Source organism: Myotis brandtii, unplaced genomic scaffold (genome assembly GCF_000412655.1).
Source record: "Myotis brandtii unplaced genomic scaffold, ASM41265v1 scaffold4717, whole genome shotgun sequence".
Taxonomy (NCBI): domain Eukaryota; kingdom Metazoa; phylum Chordata; class Mammalia; order Chiroptera; family Vespertilionidae; genus Myotis; species Myotis brandtii.
The window spans coordinates 31,808-49,020 of record NW_005368023.1 but is presented as its reverse complement, the minus strand read 5'-3'; the positions used below and the strand labels follow the sequence as shown (position 1 = coordinate 49,020).

The 17,213-nt window shown below is 43.1% G+C and overlaps 1 protein-coding gene across 1 annotated transcript in view; it reads right to left on the bottom strand.

Moving 5' to 3' along the window:
* The window catches only part of LOC102240656 (zinc finger protein 91), a 50,972-nt gene that overhangs the window by 10,000 nt on the left and 23,759 nt on the right, over positions 1-17,213 (bottom strand). Inside the window, 1 exon segment of the mRNA XM_014547411.1 lies at positions 14,409-14,535. Within this exon segment, the coding sequence (XP_014402897.1) occupies positions 14,409-14,535 (127 nt within the window).

Here is a 17,213-nt window from a genome sequence, read left to right as displayed (position 1 = left end):
CAATAAAATATATATATATATGTTATATATATACATTTTTTTATTTTATTGATTTTTTTACAGAGAGGAAGGGAGAGGGATAAAGAGTCAGAAACATCGATGAGAGAGATACATCGATCAGCTGCCTCCTGCACAGTCCCCACCGGGGTTGTGCCCGCAACTAAGGTACGTGCTCTTGACGGAATCGAACCTGGGTCCCTTGAGTCCGCAGGCCAAAACTCTATCCACTGAGCCAAACTGGTTAGGGCAATAAAATATATTTTTTTTTAAAAAAGGTATTTTAAGTTGTTCCATGGTGACAATGAAAAATAGAAAATAAATAAAATAAACTCTGCTAAGAGGTGACAGAATTCTGTATTGGAAATCACAGACTCCACGTTTCTAAAAATATATATACATATTTATATAGATATATGTAACTCATTTCTCAAAACATGGTATATAACACCAACCAATGAAGTTAGCTGTGTCCCTGTACAGGAACAGAAATTAATACAGAATAACAAATTAAATATGTATTTACAAGATTACCAGCATAATGGAAAAGAAAATATTAAGTTTACTTCCTAAGAAGGTGCATGACTTCTATGCTGTAAAGTATAAAATATTACTGACTGCCCCCTGCAGTGTGTCTCAGTAGTTAAGCATGGGGCCCTGCCCTCCACCGAATGGTTGCAGGTTCGATTTCAACCCCGTTTGGGACATGTAAGAAGTGAAACAAACTATGTGTCTCTCTCACATTGTAATTTTATTCTCTATCTCTGTTTCTACCCCTCTCTCCCTACCACTCTCCTTAAAACTCAAGGAAAAAAAGAATTATGTGAGGTTTAACAAAAGAAAACGTATACACACACATTGATGGCTGTAATCAAAGAACAATCAGTAAGTTGGAAAACACATTCCATGATCCTACTTTGTAATGCTAACAGTATCAGCTGTCATTAGTACCCAAAGTGACCTAGAGATTCAAAGCAATCCCTATCAAAGTCCCAATGACACTTCTGGTGGAAATAGAAAAGCTCTTTCTTTCTTTCTTTTTTTTTTTATTGCTTAAAGTATTACAAAGGGTATTACATATGTGTCCTTTTTTTCCCCCTGCCCTTGACAATCCCCTGGCTTCCCCTACCCCCCATTGTCTTATGTCCATTGGTTATGCTCATATGCACGCATACAAGTCCTTCGGTTGATCTCTTACCCCCCTCCCTCCTGCCCCCCAACCCTCTCCGGCCCTCCCGCTACAGTTTGACAATCTGTGTGAGGCAGCTCTGCCTCTGTATCTATTATTGTTCAATAGTTTATAATGGTCTCTATTATCCATGAATGAGTGAGATCATGTGGTATTTTTCCTTCATTGACTGGGTTGCAGATTTAATCCCCAGTTGGGGACATGTAAGAGGCAGCCTATCAGTGATTCTCTCTCCTCATTGATGTTTCTAAATATCTCTCCCTCTCCCTTCATCTCTGAAATCAATAAAAAAACAAAAAATTGTAAAAAAACAAAGAGATAAAAAACCCGTGATAGACATTACAAGAAATAATGAAGCAAGATAGAATAAAAGGCCTATATAGGAGAAACCAAGATGGCGGCATAGGTAAACACCGGAGTTTGTTGCCTCGGAACAATCACTTCAAAAATACAACTAAAAGCCCTGATCGGTTTGGCTCGGTGGATAGAGCGTCGGCCTGTGGACTGAAGGGTCCCGGGTTCGATTCCAGTCAAGGGCATGTGCCTTGGTTGCGGGCACATCCCCAGTGGGGGGTGTGCAGGAGGCAGCTGGTCGATGTTTCTCTCTCATCGATGTTTCTGGCTCTGTATCCCTCTCCCTTCCTCTCTGTAAAAAATCAATAAAAAATACAACTAAAGGACGGAACGGACATCATCCAGAAACACAGGAAGGCTGGCTGAGTGGAAATTCTACAACTAGAAGAAAAGAGAAAAGCATACTGAGACTCAGAGGAGGCGCAGTACGGAAGTAAAATACTAAGGTGCGGAGGTGCATGCGGAGCTGGCTGGTGGCTGAGGGCGCGGTTGACGTTTTCAATGGGGAGGGAGTCGCAGGCTCTGAGCTCCAGTTCTGGGCGAGTCTCTAGGCACCCAGACTCATACGGGAGAAGCAGGACTGTCTGGCATCGGTCGGAACTCGAGGGCAGCTTTCTCTCCGAGGGGCTTGTGGGCAGTACCAGGACATTGAGAAGCAGAGCGGGAAAATTTTCTGTCATTATTTCTTCAAATAGTTCTCTCACCCTTGCTCTCTCTCTTTTCCTTCTGGTACCCCTATGATGTGGCTTTTGTTACACTTGAAATTTTTCCAGTTATCCATTAAATTATCATAATTTTTTAATTCTCTTTTTTTGTTGTGGTTGTTCTGATTAGGTGTTTTCTACTACCTTGTTTTTAAGTCACTGATCCTCTGCTTCATCTAATCTGCTGTTGATTATTTTTAGTGTATTTTTTATTTTAGTTATTTTATTTTTCATTTTTCACTGGTTATTTTTTATGGTTTCTATGTTCTTTATAATGCTTACTATCTTTTTGTTAAAGTTTTCACTGAATTCATCTATTCTTCCCCTAAGTTCCTTGATCATCCTTATAACCATGTTTTGAACTCTGTATCTGATAGACTGCGCACCTCCATTTTATTTAGTTGTTTGTTTTTCTGGAGTAAGGAGTAAATAGGTAATTAATGCAAAATGCACAGCACAGGATTCGACAGGAAAACCTAAATAAATATTTAAATGGTAGCTATTCATATTATGGAATGAATAAAACAATGCATTTTTATTTCTAGTGACCTTCAGCTCAACATTATTTTAGCCACTCTCAAACACAGTGATAGCTTAGATTTGTCATCATCCAAGTCTCTTCCATCTTGAAATATGAGCACAAATTTTTGTGCATCGGGCCTCTAGTACCTCCATAAGGAACAAGGATTCATCGGGTAGCCAGGTCTAATTGCATTGACTATAACCCTGATCTCACATATCCCTTGTCCAGATCTTGTTTGCTAGTTCCATACTAAAAAAAGAAGTCAGGAAGAGAGGGAGGGAGGGAGGGAGAGAGGGAGGAAGGAAGGAAGGAAGGAAGGAAGGAAGGAAGGAAGGAAGGAAGGAAGGAAGAAACCTCAGCTGGGACCTGGCATTCAGGTGTTATGCTATGTGCTGCACAATGTCAGGAAGCACCGTTCACATAGATTCCAGTACTGATGGCATTTCCTGGAACTGTGCATTGTTTATGTACTGACCTCAGGTGAATCCAAGTAATCAGGACCAGAGTCCAGAACCCTATCAGTAGAGATGGCCTGCCTGGCTCAATGTTGATGAGGGTCCACGTGACCAACCTTGAATTCAGGCTGTGTAGAGAAGGAAGAGAGGCCACTGTGGGCTGTGAGACTAGGAGAAATAAAGAAGGGTTCCAGGGACTGAAGACCCCTAGGAGGACCAAGAATAGGGACTGAGGGTGTGGGGGAACAGGAAAAACCTTGCCATCTTCCTCAAAACTGATATTTAGACTTAAGTCTCATGTACAAAAAACCCCTGCTGTGTAACGTTGGGTACATTACTTAATCTCTGCAGACTTGTTTGCTCTTCTATAAAATACCCAACTCACAGGGTGATTGTGAGGATTAAACAAGGTAACCTGAGCAAAGCCCATGCTGGGGCCTGGCATGGGGTTGATGCTCAGCAAACACTGGTTTCCTCTTATTCCCTCATCAGGTCTTCAGATTTCCTGAGATTGTCTGCAAAATTGTTCTGAACAAACAAAGAACCACAGTGTTAGAGGCTAGAAGAGATGAGCAGTGGGGCAGAGAACAAGACACAGGTATATGGAAGGGAGAGGAAAGGCGTGCTGGATGCCCACTTGCTTTCCCATGATTTTTAAGACCTCACAAATTAAGTCTGTCTTGTGGGAGCTCCACTTCCCCAGCACCCACTTTCTCCAAGGGATTTAACTTTGATCCACAGCACTCCACTGGGGCTGCACTTAAATGCTCAGTCCTACTATCTTTCTGAGTCTAGTGCCCCATGCAGGGTTAGGCTCATTGAGCTCAATAAATCTTTGTGAAATTAAAATGTCTGTCTTCTCTTGTGGTCATCACTGTAACCAGGTGATCAAACTTAGCTCTGATAATAGTGGGATAGATTGTGGTAGCATAGTTAACCCTGTGACCTCTAAGCAACATAGAACTGTACACTTTATTTATTTATTTATTTATTTAGTTAAGGTTATTTTTATTTACAAGTTTTGAAAAATATAGATTTTTTACATGGGTTACTTGTGCAAAGTTAAATTTAGAAGAATGATAAATGCACTCCCCTCCTCCCAGTTCCCGCCCCCCCCTCCGCCCTCACTCCCCACCCCCTGTCCTCATCCCTAGGTGCACGATTTTTGTCCAGTTTCTTCCCGCATCTCCCATTCCCCTTTCCCCCCCAAGAATAGTCAGTCCATTCCCTTTCTATGTCCCTGATTCATTATAATCACCAGTTCATTCTGTACATCAGATTATTTATTCACTTGGTTCTTAGATTCACTTGTTGATAGATGCATGTTTGTTGTTCACAATTTGTATCTTTACCTTTTTCTTCTTCCTCTTCTTAAAGGATACCTTTCAGCATTTCGTATAATACTGGTTTAGTGGTGATGAACTCCTTTAGCTTTTCCTTATCTGTGAAGCTCTTTATCTGACCTTCAATTCTGAATGATAGCTTTGCTGGATAAAGTATTCTTGGTTGTAGGTTCTTGGTATTCAGCACTTTGAATATTTCTTGCCATTCCCTTCTGGCCTGCAAAGTTTCTGTTGAGAAATCAGCTGACAGTCGTATGGGTATTCCCTTGTAGGTAACTGAGTTTCTTTCTCTTGCTGCTTTTAAGATTCTCTCTTTGTCTTTTGCTCTTGGCATTTTAATTATGATGTGTCTTGGTGTGGTCCTCTTTGGATTCCTTTTGTTTGGGGTTCTCTGCGCTTCTTGGACCTGTAAGTCCATTTCTTTCACCAGGTGGGGGAAGTTTTCTGCCATTATTTCTTCAAATAGGTTTTCAATATCTTGCTGTCTCTCATCTTCTGGCACCCCTATTATTCTGATGTTGGTACGCTTGAAGCTGTCCCAGAGGCTCCTTACACTATCTTCGTATTTTCGGATTCTTTTTTCATTTTGCTTTTCCGGTTGGGTGTTTTTTGCTTCTTCGCATTTCAGATCTTTGGCTTGATTCTTGCGCTCCTCTGGTCTGCTATTGGGTGTAATATTCTTTATTTCCGACTGTGTATGCTTAATTTCTAGTTGTTTCTTTATCATAGCATCGAGGGTCTCATTAGTTTTCGTGAAGCTCTCCAAAAGTTTATTGCAAGCCCTCAAAATTGCGTTTTTTAGCTCTATATCCTCCATTTCTGTCATGTTTTTTTGTCTCCGCATTTTTTATGCTTTCTTGGTGCACCCCCTAGTGGTCTTTGTGCGCAGTCTTGTTCTAGTTGAGCCTTGATTGTTGTAGTTAATACTAGAGGGATTTGACCACCAGGCCGACTGGCTGTGTGAATCAGCTGTGTCTGCCGCGGAAAACTTCTGTCCTCTGGGGAGGTGCTAATCTAGCCTTTGCCTGCGGCGATCTGGCAAATGGCTCTGCGCAGGGCTTGGGCGGGGCGGGCTCAACAGGGCGGGCGGAGGGAGTGGTTATGGCCCCTCTCAGTCCCGTTCCCAGAGGCTCTGCTTCTCAGAACCCCCGGAACCGCTGCAAACCTCGGAGGGAAAGCTGCCTTCCAACTGATGCCAGACACTCCCGCTTCTCCCGTTTGGGTCCGAGTCCCCAGCGATTCGCCCGTATCTGGAGCTCAGAGTCTGAGACTCCCCCCTGACCGAAAACGACAACCGCGCTCTCAGCCACCAGCCCGCTTTGCGCGCGCACCTCCGCACCTGAGTATTTTCCACACTGCGCCTCCTCTGAGCCTCGGTGTGCTGTTATTTTTCCTTCTAGTTGAAGAGTCTCTCCTCAGCCAGCCTTCCTGTGGTTCTGGGTGATGTCCGTTCCGTCTTTTAGTTGTATTTTTGAAGTGGTTGTTGGCGGCAGCAGTCTGCGGTGTTTACCTATGCCGCCATCTTGGTCTCTCCCCTCCAACTGCCTGAACAATAAAGATTTAATTAATTTTAAAAAAAGGGCCTACATAGACATTCTCCTGAAAAAAAACTATGAACAAATTCCTATGCCACTGCACATATCTTATTTTGAAGTAAAAAAACAGAACGGGAACAAATACAATATTTGTATTTGCATGTGGCCCGCAGGCCGTAGTTTGAGGACCCCTACTAGGACCAATAACGACCAAGAAAACTTGCATTCAGTGGGCCACGGGAAAGTCAACTCTGCCCGTGGACTTCAAAAAAAGGACAGTAGATCTTGGGAAAAGCACTGTAACCCATTCATTCCTAGTCATGCCAGATTGTCCCTACCCCTTATTAGGAAGAGATCTCCTACAAAAGCTACAAGCCACCATCTCGTTCGAAGAGGACAAGGCCCACCTTACCGTGGACCCTCCAGCCCAAGGTTCTTTTCCTACCAGAATCCTACTCACCTGCCCTCTGTCAGATGAGTATCTTTTACAGGAAGAACTGCCTCCAGAAGCTTTACCCACCAGTGAGCCCTCTGCATACCTGAAAAGACTTCAGCAGTTTTTCCCCACCGTATGGGCAGGAGCAACCCTCCAGGACTGGCAAGTCACCAAACCCCAGTCGTAGTTCAGCTAATGGCCACCGCAACACCGGCTCGGGTAAGACAATACCCTATGAGCCTAGAGGCTAAGCGGGGTATTGCTACACACATTCACAGACTATGAGAAGCAGGTATTCTTATTCCTTGCCAGTCCCCCTGGAACACCCCCTTACCCCCAGTCCTAAAACCAGGGACAAAAGACTACCGGCCTAAGTGCAGGACCTAAGGGAAGTAAACAAGTGAGTTGAGACCATACACCTGACAGTCCCTAACCCTTACACTCTCCTGAGCCTCCTCCCGCTGGAGCGTAAATTTTACACTGTTTTTATAGTAATCATTATGGTACTTAACGTTAGGACCTTAGAATGTAAGACTTAAAGCATGTAACCCTGTGTGGACTGTTATAGTAATTATTATAGTACCTAATGTTAGATATAGGAATACTGTGTGAGACCCAAGAATGCACCCTTGTAACCCAACTAGTACTGGTAAACAACCTATCTGACGGGAATGCCCAAAGCCTGTACACACCCATAGATTAACAGACCCAGGGTAAATCCACACATGGCAGCCGCTGATAACACACACACCAACGAAGACCACGTCTACAGAGGGGTATATAACCAGACAGTCTGATGGACCCAGCAACGCACAGCTCTTCTGTCGCCAGAGCGTGAGGACCTGTGTGTGCTCACGTCTCGGTTCCCAGCACGAAACTCTGCCCAATTAACTGTCAATCGACGAAAGAGCCAGCAGCCAACAGCGCCGTCTACCCCTTTGTGTGTATCAGCAAGTATTGCCGGTTGGATCCTTCCCAGCGTCTGAGACCCATCAGAAACTGGTAAATAAACCCCTTGTGTGCTTGCATCTAACCTGTTTGTCTGTGTGTAATTTCTCCGGCTCGGCTCAGCTCTCGGTGCTGTCTCTGTGAAAGTGTCTGACCAGAAGGTATTGGCACAAGCCTCAAGTGGATGGTCCAGACCACCTGTGCATGTCCTGCTTAGGAGCAGCACCTATATGGGAACCCCCTGCACCTCGACATAGGTGACGGGCCTTAAATATATAAGAAATAGAAGCTATTTGGGACAACTGTCTTAGACCTAGAGGACGCCTTCTTTAGCATCCCTCTAGCTCCTGGCAAGCCAACCCATTTTTGCATTTGAATGGACAGACCCTGAGGCAGGATTTTCTGGACAATTAACCTAGACCTACCTCAAGGGTTCAAGAACTCCCCCAACTTATTTGATAAAGCCTTAAGCTCAGATCTGCTCACCTTTCAACATACAAATCCCGAGTGTACCTTACTACAATATGTAGATGACATCCTCATTCCTACGAACACTGAAGTTGAGTGTAAAATGGCCACTGAAAGTCTCCTGAACACATTACAAACTCTGGGACACAGAGTATCGGCCAAGAAGGCCCAACTCCGCACCCCCAAAGTTACATAGCTGGGGTACAACATCTGTCAAGGCAAGCGGACTCTTTCTCTCAGTCGGGTTGAGGCAATCCTACGAATCCCCACCCCCAAGATTAAGAGACAGTGACGAGAGTTCCTAGGAACAGTTGGATACTGCCGCCTATAGATCCCAGGGTTTGCAGAGATCGCTAAGCCTTTATACTCCAGCACAGGGGGAACTCAACCACTGGAGTAGTCTAAGACAGAGCAGCAAGCCTTTGAAACATTAAAAACTGCCCTAACATCAGCTCCTGCGTTAGCACTGCCAGATGTAACTAAGTCCTTCCACCTCTACGTATGTGAGACAAGGGGCATAGCGAAAGGGGTCCTCACCCAAAGTCTTGGGCCTTGGAAAAGACCAGTAGCAGCCACAGCTATACTTGTTAAAGAAGCAGACAAGTTAACCCTAGGGCAGGAACTGATCCTAACCACTCCACATGCGGTTGAGGCTTATTCTGGAGCACGCCGGAGCACTGGATAGCAAATGCTCGAGTCACCCAGTTTCAGGCTCTTCTACTCGACCACCCTGCATCAGGTTCCACAAGATTCTTGCCATCAACCTTACCAGCCTACTCCCAGACGATGACCCTGAAGAACCTCTACATGACTGTTTAGAGGTCATCTACTTGGGCCAGGCAGCCTGCCCAGACCTCAATGACACCCCACTGGCATAGCCGGATGAGGTATTGTTCACAGACAGGAGCAGTTTTGTCCAGGAAGGAATCAGGAATTCGGGGGCGGTGGTGGTTACTTTAGACCAGTGGTTCTCAATCTTCCTAATGCCGTGACCCTTTAATACAGTTCCTCATGTTGTGGTGACCCCCAACCATAAAATTATTTCCCTTGCTACTTCATCACTGTAATTTTGCTACTGTTATGAATCGTCATGTAAATATCTGATATGCAGGAAGTGTTTTCATTGTTACAAATTGAACATAATTAAAAGCATAGTGATTAAGCACAAAAGCAATATGTAATTAATTACATATGTGTTTTCCGATGGTCTTAGGCGACCCTGTGAAAGGGTCGTTTGACCCCCAAAGGGGTCGCAACACACAGGTTGAGAAACGCTGCTTTAGACCAAACCGTCTGGTCTCAGGCACTCACTCGAGGGACGGCAACACAGAAGGCCAAGTTAATTGGCCTCATTCAGGCTCTCTGGTGGCCAAAAGAAAATTCAGTAACGATTTATATTGATAGCGGGTACGCATTTGCAATGGCTCATATACACAGTGCTATTTACAAGGAAAGGGGACTTTTAACTTCAGCCGGGAAGGACATAAAATATAAGGAAGAGATTTTAGCTCTACTAGAAGCCATCTGGCTACCCAAGGTGGTAGCATTAGTTCACTGTAAGGGGCACCGGAAAGGGGACCCCATAGAAGCAAGGGGGGACCGGGCTGTGGACGAAGCGGACCGGGAGGCTGCCCTAAAACCAGTGGGAACTTTACAGATTCTAGTGACTCTTCCAAACCCTGACCTACCCACCTCACCAGCCTATACGGAGAAGGAGGAGAAACTAGCCATACAGAGGCAGGCCTCAGGAGCCTGGAAGGATAGTAGACTTTACCGGACAGCCGACTTTTGGTTCCTGAGGCTCTAGGACAGACAATAGTTAATCAGTTACACCAGTCCACCCACCTAGGCCATACGAAGCTTACTGAAGTTTTAAGGGATAGATACTATATACCCAGCCTCAATAGTATAATAGACAGCATTGTGTCCCGATGCATCACTTGCGCTCAAGTGAATGCCAAACAGGGTAAGAAACCCCCAACGGGAATCGAGCTCGGGGAAAGCCCCCGGGGGAACACTGGGAAATAGACTGCACAGAAGTCAGGCCCACGCCGGCAGGGTATAAATATCTCCTAGTTTTCATAAACACCTTCTCAGGATAGGTTGAAGCTTACCCGACTAGGACAGAAACTACCACCATTATACCTCAAAAGTTACTCTTGGAAATAGTCCCCAGGTTTGGCTTGGCTTACCTGTAACTTTAGGATCGGACCATGGACCCGCTTTTATAGCCAAAATTTCACAATACATAGCAAAGACATTAAATATTAATTGGAAACTACATTGGGCCTACTGGCCCCAAAGCTCTTGGCAGGTAGTGCACATGAATAGGACCTTAAAAGAGGTCCTCACCAAATTTACCTCAGAAACCGGTGAAAATTGAGCCACCTTCTCTTTGCCCTACTCAGGGCAAGGTGCACCCCATACCAAGTGGGATTCTCCCCATATGAAATTATGTTTGGGAGACCCCCTCCAATACTCCTAAGACTTCGGAAAGAAATAAAAGCTGAAATCCATAACCAATCTTTACTCAAGTCCTTACAGGCTTTACAGTCCACCCAGAAAGCAGTTCAGAAGCATGTCCGAGACGCTCTGCCTGTACAAACTTCTGATCCGGTCCATCCCTTCCAACCTGGTGACTCAGTTTAGGTAAAGAATTTTACCACCCAAGAACTGACTCCTACCTGGAAAGGACCATACCACCGTCATCCTGACCACCCTCAGGGCAGTCAAGGTCGACGGGATCCCAACGTGGCTTCATCACACCTGGCTTAAAGCAGCACAGGCAAAATAGAGTCCAGGACTCTCTGGACACTCTAAAGATAAAACTTTCAGGTGTGTTGTGCTTTTAATTCTCTTTATAGGACTAGCAAAAGGAAAAAATAATTTTCTAGCTAAATGGGTTAACAATCCCCATAAGCCATCTCAAAGGTGGATTTGGGAACTCAGGAATAGTATCACTGGGGAAATCCTTCCTGAACCCGACTGGGGAGGTATACTCCTAACCACAGACATATCAATTGGTCCCCTTGGCCAAATAAACTCCTTTCCGCCGCTATAGAACTTTTAATGTTATTACTCCTTGCCCTCATTCTGGGCCCCTATCTTATAAACTGGTTTACTAACTTCATTCAACAAAGAATTAATTTTATCAAGCTCATGGTCCTCAGGGGTCGATTTAACGCCCTCCCCAACAATCACCCACAAGAGTCAATGATGTGACTCATGAACATAAAACCAGTGGGTAATGACACATAGGCACTCCATCTTGCTACCATATCTCTATTCTGTAAAAACTGCTATTTGAAATTTTAACCGCACTATTTTGGCTTCTGTAAACGCTTGCTTGCTTGAGTAATAGGGAAAATAAGTTCAACTATCTGACCTTGCAAGCTGCTCTGTTGCCGCTTCTGCCATGTGTGTGTTAGTTATCTGAAATGTACTGTGCTCAAGGTTACAAGCTGCTTGAAAAAATAACTTACATAGAGCTCTTTGTAAAGCCTACAGAAGGTCAGGAAAAACCCTTATTTGGGAGACAAAGGGCTGGAAAGATATAAAAAGGGAAAGTTTCCTCCACGTTTTTGCTCATATTCGGGAGGTTACTCCTCTGAGACCGCTAGTGTAATGAAGGCTCCAAAATTTGGCTCACTAATTGATTAAGGCGTCTTCTGTCTAGATCGCTGATTTACAATATAACAATACCACCAAAGAAGTAAAGGATATTCTCACATATACAAACAGTATTGAGATACATAGATGTCTACATGTAAAGGAATGAGTGAAGTTGGACTGTTATTAAACACCATACACAAATATTAAACCTAAATGAATAATTGAAACATAAAGCTAATAAAGCTCAATCTATTAAAAGAGGAGTTATAGAAAAGTTTTTGTTTTTGTTTTAAAATATAATATAAATATTGTTTTCCAATAGTGTATATGAAACTGAGACCTGCCCTTCCATAGAAGTAGGAAATTCACTCCTGTATCTAGTGCTGAATCTAGGCTCTCTGGGTAATACGGATTTTTCTTGGTCAAGTCAAGTTCAATCAATTTGCTGTTTCCAGTTGTTAGCCACTTTGCCTCACTCAAGTTGTTTTTAGGGAGTATCTTCTTATCCCTGTACTTCATGGTCACAGAGAAGATTCTCCTCTCTCTCTACTTTTGTTTGTTTGTTTATTTGTTTGTTTGTTTTTTGGCTGCGCTACGTTACTTATGTATTTTATATATTTTTATTGATTTCAGAGAGGAAGGGAGGAGAGAGAGAGAGAAACATTAAGAGATTCATTGATTGGCTGTCTCCTGCATGGCCCCTACTGGGAAGGAGCCTGCAACCTGCTCATGCAACCTTGATTGGAATTGAACCCAGGACTCTTCAGTCCACAGGTTGACACTCTATCCCAGTGGTTCCCAAACTTATTTGGCCTACCGCCCCCTTTCCAGAAAAAATATTACTCAGCGCCCCCTGGAAATTAATTTTTTTTTAAATTTTAATAGCAATTAAACAGAAAGTTATATGTATTAATGTTTCTACCTTTTTCGTAAAATATAGTAAAGAAAGGTGTAAATTAGAAACATTGAAGTTTGAAATTATGAAACTATTTATTGAACTTCAGAATAGAAAGGTAATACAAAGAAGTTAAAACAAATGCACCTGTGGCCATCACCGCCCCCCTGGATCGCTGCAGCGCCCACCAGGGGGCAGTAGCGCCCACTTTGGGAATCACTGCTCTATCCACTGAGCCAATAAGGCTAGGTCATATAGAAAAGTTTTTACGATATTTAATTTTTTATTATAGCACTAAATGGAAAGGTAAACAAAAGAAAACAGTAAAAAGGCATTACATCCCATATAAAAATAACTTCACAATAAAGCAAATTTTCAGTGCATTCAAAATACAAGCTGTGAAATGAGAAAAACTGTCTGCAAAGCATATTATCTAATAAGTACTTAATATCTATAATATATAGAGACCTTCTGCAAGTCAACATGAAAAAAGAAGTAACACAATTTTCAAAATGTCCAAAGCTATATGGTTAACTAATCTATAAGACATAAGGCAAGAATACACAATAGGTAAAGACAGATTCTTCAACAAGTAGTGAGAGAAAACTGGGACAGATATATGGAAAAATACTAAAACTAGACCCTGATCATAGGCCATGAACCAAAATGAACTCAGCATGAATTAACAACTAAAATAGAAGATCTGAAAATAAAATAAAATAATATAAGATAAGATAAAATAAAATAGAAGATCTAACACCATGAAAACACAGGAAGAAAGCAGAGTCAATGAACCTTGCCAGACATCACTCTTAAAAATACTGGTTTAGATGTATCTTCCTAGGCATAACAAAGAAGCTAAAAAATGAGACTACAGAAAAATAAGCTTGGCATACCAAAGAAAACACCAAGTAATAACAACAACAACAAAAGCCCAGCAATGTTACATCCTCAAAAACTAAAGATCCCATATATATAAGGCACTTACACCAACTTAACATCAACAAGACAGTATGATTGAAAAATGGGCAGGGGGCCCTAAGTGGTTTGGCTCAGAGGATGGAGTGCTGGCCTGCAGACCGAAAGGTCCCAGGTTCGATTCCAGTCAAGGGCATACACTTTGGTTGTGGGCACATCCCCAGTAGGAGGTGTGCAGGAGACAGCTGATTGATGTTTCCCTCCCATAAATGTTTCTAACTATCCCCCTCCCTTCATCTCTGGAAAAACTCAATAAAACGTATTAAAAAAAATGGGCAGGGGACCTCAATATACATTTCCCAAACAGGACATAAAAATGCGCAATAGACTTATTAAAGTATGTTCAGCTCATTCATCATCAGAGAAATGCAAATGGACACCACCATGAAATACCACCAAATACCTAACAGGATGCCAATCATCCATAAATCAAAAAACAACAAGTATTACCAATGAAGTGGAAAAATGAGAACATTCATACACTGTCAGCAAGATTATAAAAACACTGGTGCAGCCACTAACAAAACACAATGGAGGGTTTTCCAATATTTACAAACAAATACCAGGTAACACAATGATTCCATATCTGACGATTTATACAGAGAACACGAATTCAAGAAGTTATACCCACCCATATGGTCAGGGCACACACACAAAAATCAGTCAATGCCCAGCTGAAGTTTTTATGTCTCTCTCACTATCCCTTCCTCCCAGAAATCAACTAAATCTTAAAAAATAAAAATGGAGTGAGCCAACAACCCAAGGCATTGGCCTTGACCAGAATTAAACTGGGACCTTTCAGTCTGCAGGCTAGTAATCTATCATATGAGCCAAATCAGCTAGTGCCTAATTTATCCCTTGAAAGCAAGAATCTACCATAGAAAGCAGAAGCCCCATCAGAGATGTTAAAGTAATAAAGGAAACAAAACCCTGTGGATGGAGTAGGAACTCAGGAAGGAAGTCATCCTCACCCACGGAGACCAGGTTGCTGTAGTTCTCCAACATCACATCCAGGTACAATTTCTGCTGAGCTGGGTCCAGGCATTCCCACTCCTCCTGAGAGAAATCTATGGCCACATCCCTGAAGGTCAGCGGTCCCTGATAGAAAAGAGATATTTACCAAGAGGTCACAAGAACAGTTCATAATGTCACACTCCAGGTTTCATACTGGATCCCCAGTGGGTGGTGTGCAGGAGGCAGCTGATCAATGATTCTCTCTGATCACTGATGTTTGTATCTGTCTCTCCCTCTCCTTTCCATTCTGAAATCAATAAAACATATTTTTAAAAAGAAAGAGGGAAATATAGAAACTGCTGACACTGATTATCATAAGAAAAAAGGAAAGAAATAAGGAAAAGAAAGTGACCTGGAAAAACAAGAACATCAGAAGTAGAGAAATATGGAGAGGAAGGAGCCCTAGAGAGATAAAGGGGAGCTGAGAGGAAGAGGGGTTCTGGTGAACAGAAATGGGGGTAACAAAGGGGGAGGTACTTCAGATAGAGACAGGTTCAGAAGAGAAGAATTGGGGGGAGCGAGTGCAGAGATATAAAGGGGGGGTTTAGGGATGACAGAGCAGAGGGAGAAGCAGCACTGAGAGTCAGCCAGTTGTGGGTAACAGAACAGACTATAACAGGGGCAACAGAGGAGACACAGGTGTGGGAAGAGAAAGAGAAATGTATCAACAGATGTTCAAGAAAAAGCAAACACAGCCTCTGACATAGGATGCATCTTTTACCTGAGAAGCAGCCATTTGTTTCCGGGTTGTGATAGCGGTCTGGGATGTTTCCTCAGGTGACAATATGTTGAGGAGTCACAGAATGTGCCTTCAAAGGAGATCGCACAGCCTCTTAATCAGCTCAGCTCACACTCACAGTCAGGAGGACCTGAAAATGAGGAAAAGGCCATGCCCTCCTGTCCTTTGTCACAGGAGAGAGTGAGGAACAATGAGCTCCTACATGGAGACCACACTGTGAGGTGTTTTTTTTCCATCTTCATGTATCTGTCCTTCCAAAGACTTCCACAAACTCCTACAGCAATGAGAGCATGTACTGCTCGGCTCCACGCCCAAACGCAACACAATACCCCTTACCTCCCCTGTAAGAGCCTGCACTGGGGCCCATGACATGGCATCTTTAACTAGTTCTCTCCTGGGGACTGCAAGGCTCCCCCAGAGCTGTTTTCAGTAGCGCTGGGTACCAGACATCACACCCAGCACCCCTGAGACCTCTGGGGTGCGGGAGGGGTTGAAGCGGCAAGTTGTACACCTGCAGGTTCCCCAGGCAGATTTTCTTCCTCTTTTCCCAGGAAATTACGGAGAATAGATCTTCATGCTAAAGCCTTTGGGGAAAGTTATCTATTGAAATATGCTCAGCAAATGACTTCACCATGAATGGATGGGCTCTGTGGGAACCAAGTTCCAGTTCAATCCAGTCCATCCTTCAATAGTTTCAGAGAATGGACAAGAGGGACTTAGGGGAACAGCTCCTTTGTGGCTCACAGACACTAATTCAACAAATCACATGAAGGGAAGGAAAGAGGTGCTGAACATTGAACCAGTTCACAGAACTAGCTTCTGACTGTTGAGATCATTGATATTATGCTCTATCAGGTTTCACTCAAAGGCGAGATTGTCCGCCTTCAGAGTGAAGGGTCTCAGGTTCAATTCTGGTCAAGGGCACATGCAAGGGTTTCCAGATCCATTCCTAGTAGGGGGCGTGCAGGAGGCAGGTAATCAGTGATTCTCTCTTATCATTGAGGTTTCAATCTCTCTCTCCCTATCCCTTCTTCTCTCTGAAATCAATAAAAATACAAACATCACTGACATCCTTACCAAGTGCACACTGAAATCGCCTCATGTTACTAAGTGCCAATGGATGCCTCAAAGTATGATAGACAGTAGAAAGGATGCAGAGCTCAGAATCTTAACTACACACAATATATTGAAAACCAAAAACAAATAGGGTTGTTTCTTTTTAATGTAATTATTTCTTTTTTTTAAAAAAATATATGTTATTGATTCTTTACAGAGAGGAAGGGAGAGAGATAGTAAGAAACATCGATGAGAGAGAAACATCAATCAGCTGCCTCCTGCACACTCCCCAATGGGTATGTGCCTGCAACCAAGGTACATGCCCTTGACCAGAATCGAAACTGGGACCCCCAAGTCCGCAGGGCGACAATCTATCAACTGAGCCAAAACAGTTAGGGTTTACTGTAATTATTTCTAGGTTTAAAGCTTGAAAAAGGTGGAGAATACTTATATTAAGAAAAAAATTATAAGAGGTGAGTGTGAGATGTCACCAATGGTGATTTCAGAAGTTAATGACCATTTACATGAATTAAATATCAGAGATAGAAAAAGCAAATACATGAATCAGAAAAAAGATCGATGCGTCTAATATTCCTTGATAAAGCATCATGTGGGGGCAGGTTCAGTCATTTCTTGTCCAAGGTCACCTCCTTCTTGCCATCCTTCCCAGAAAATGACAAGGAACCCATCAGGAACATACCAGTCTCTCCCTCTGTGTGATTAAGGTTGCAAATGGAAGCAAATAATTATACAACTTGCAAGCCTTATGAACGGGAGATTTGTAATTCTCATTCAACTCTGTTTAAACAATTTAGTTATTAAATTAAGCATATAGAGCCACAAGCCAATATATCAAATTTAACAATCCACACCCCATCAGCTCACCCCTCACCCAGATCAGGGTTCCCCTCCTCCCATTACTATGTATTTCTGTCTGTGGATCTGTCTCTGTCTCCTGCTCCCTTTC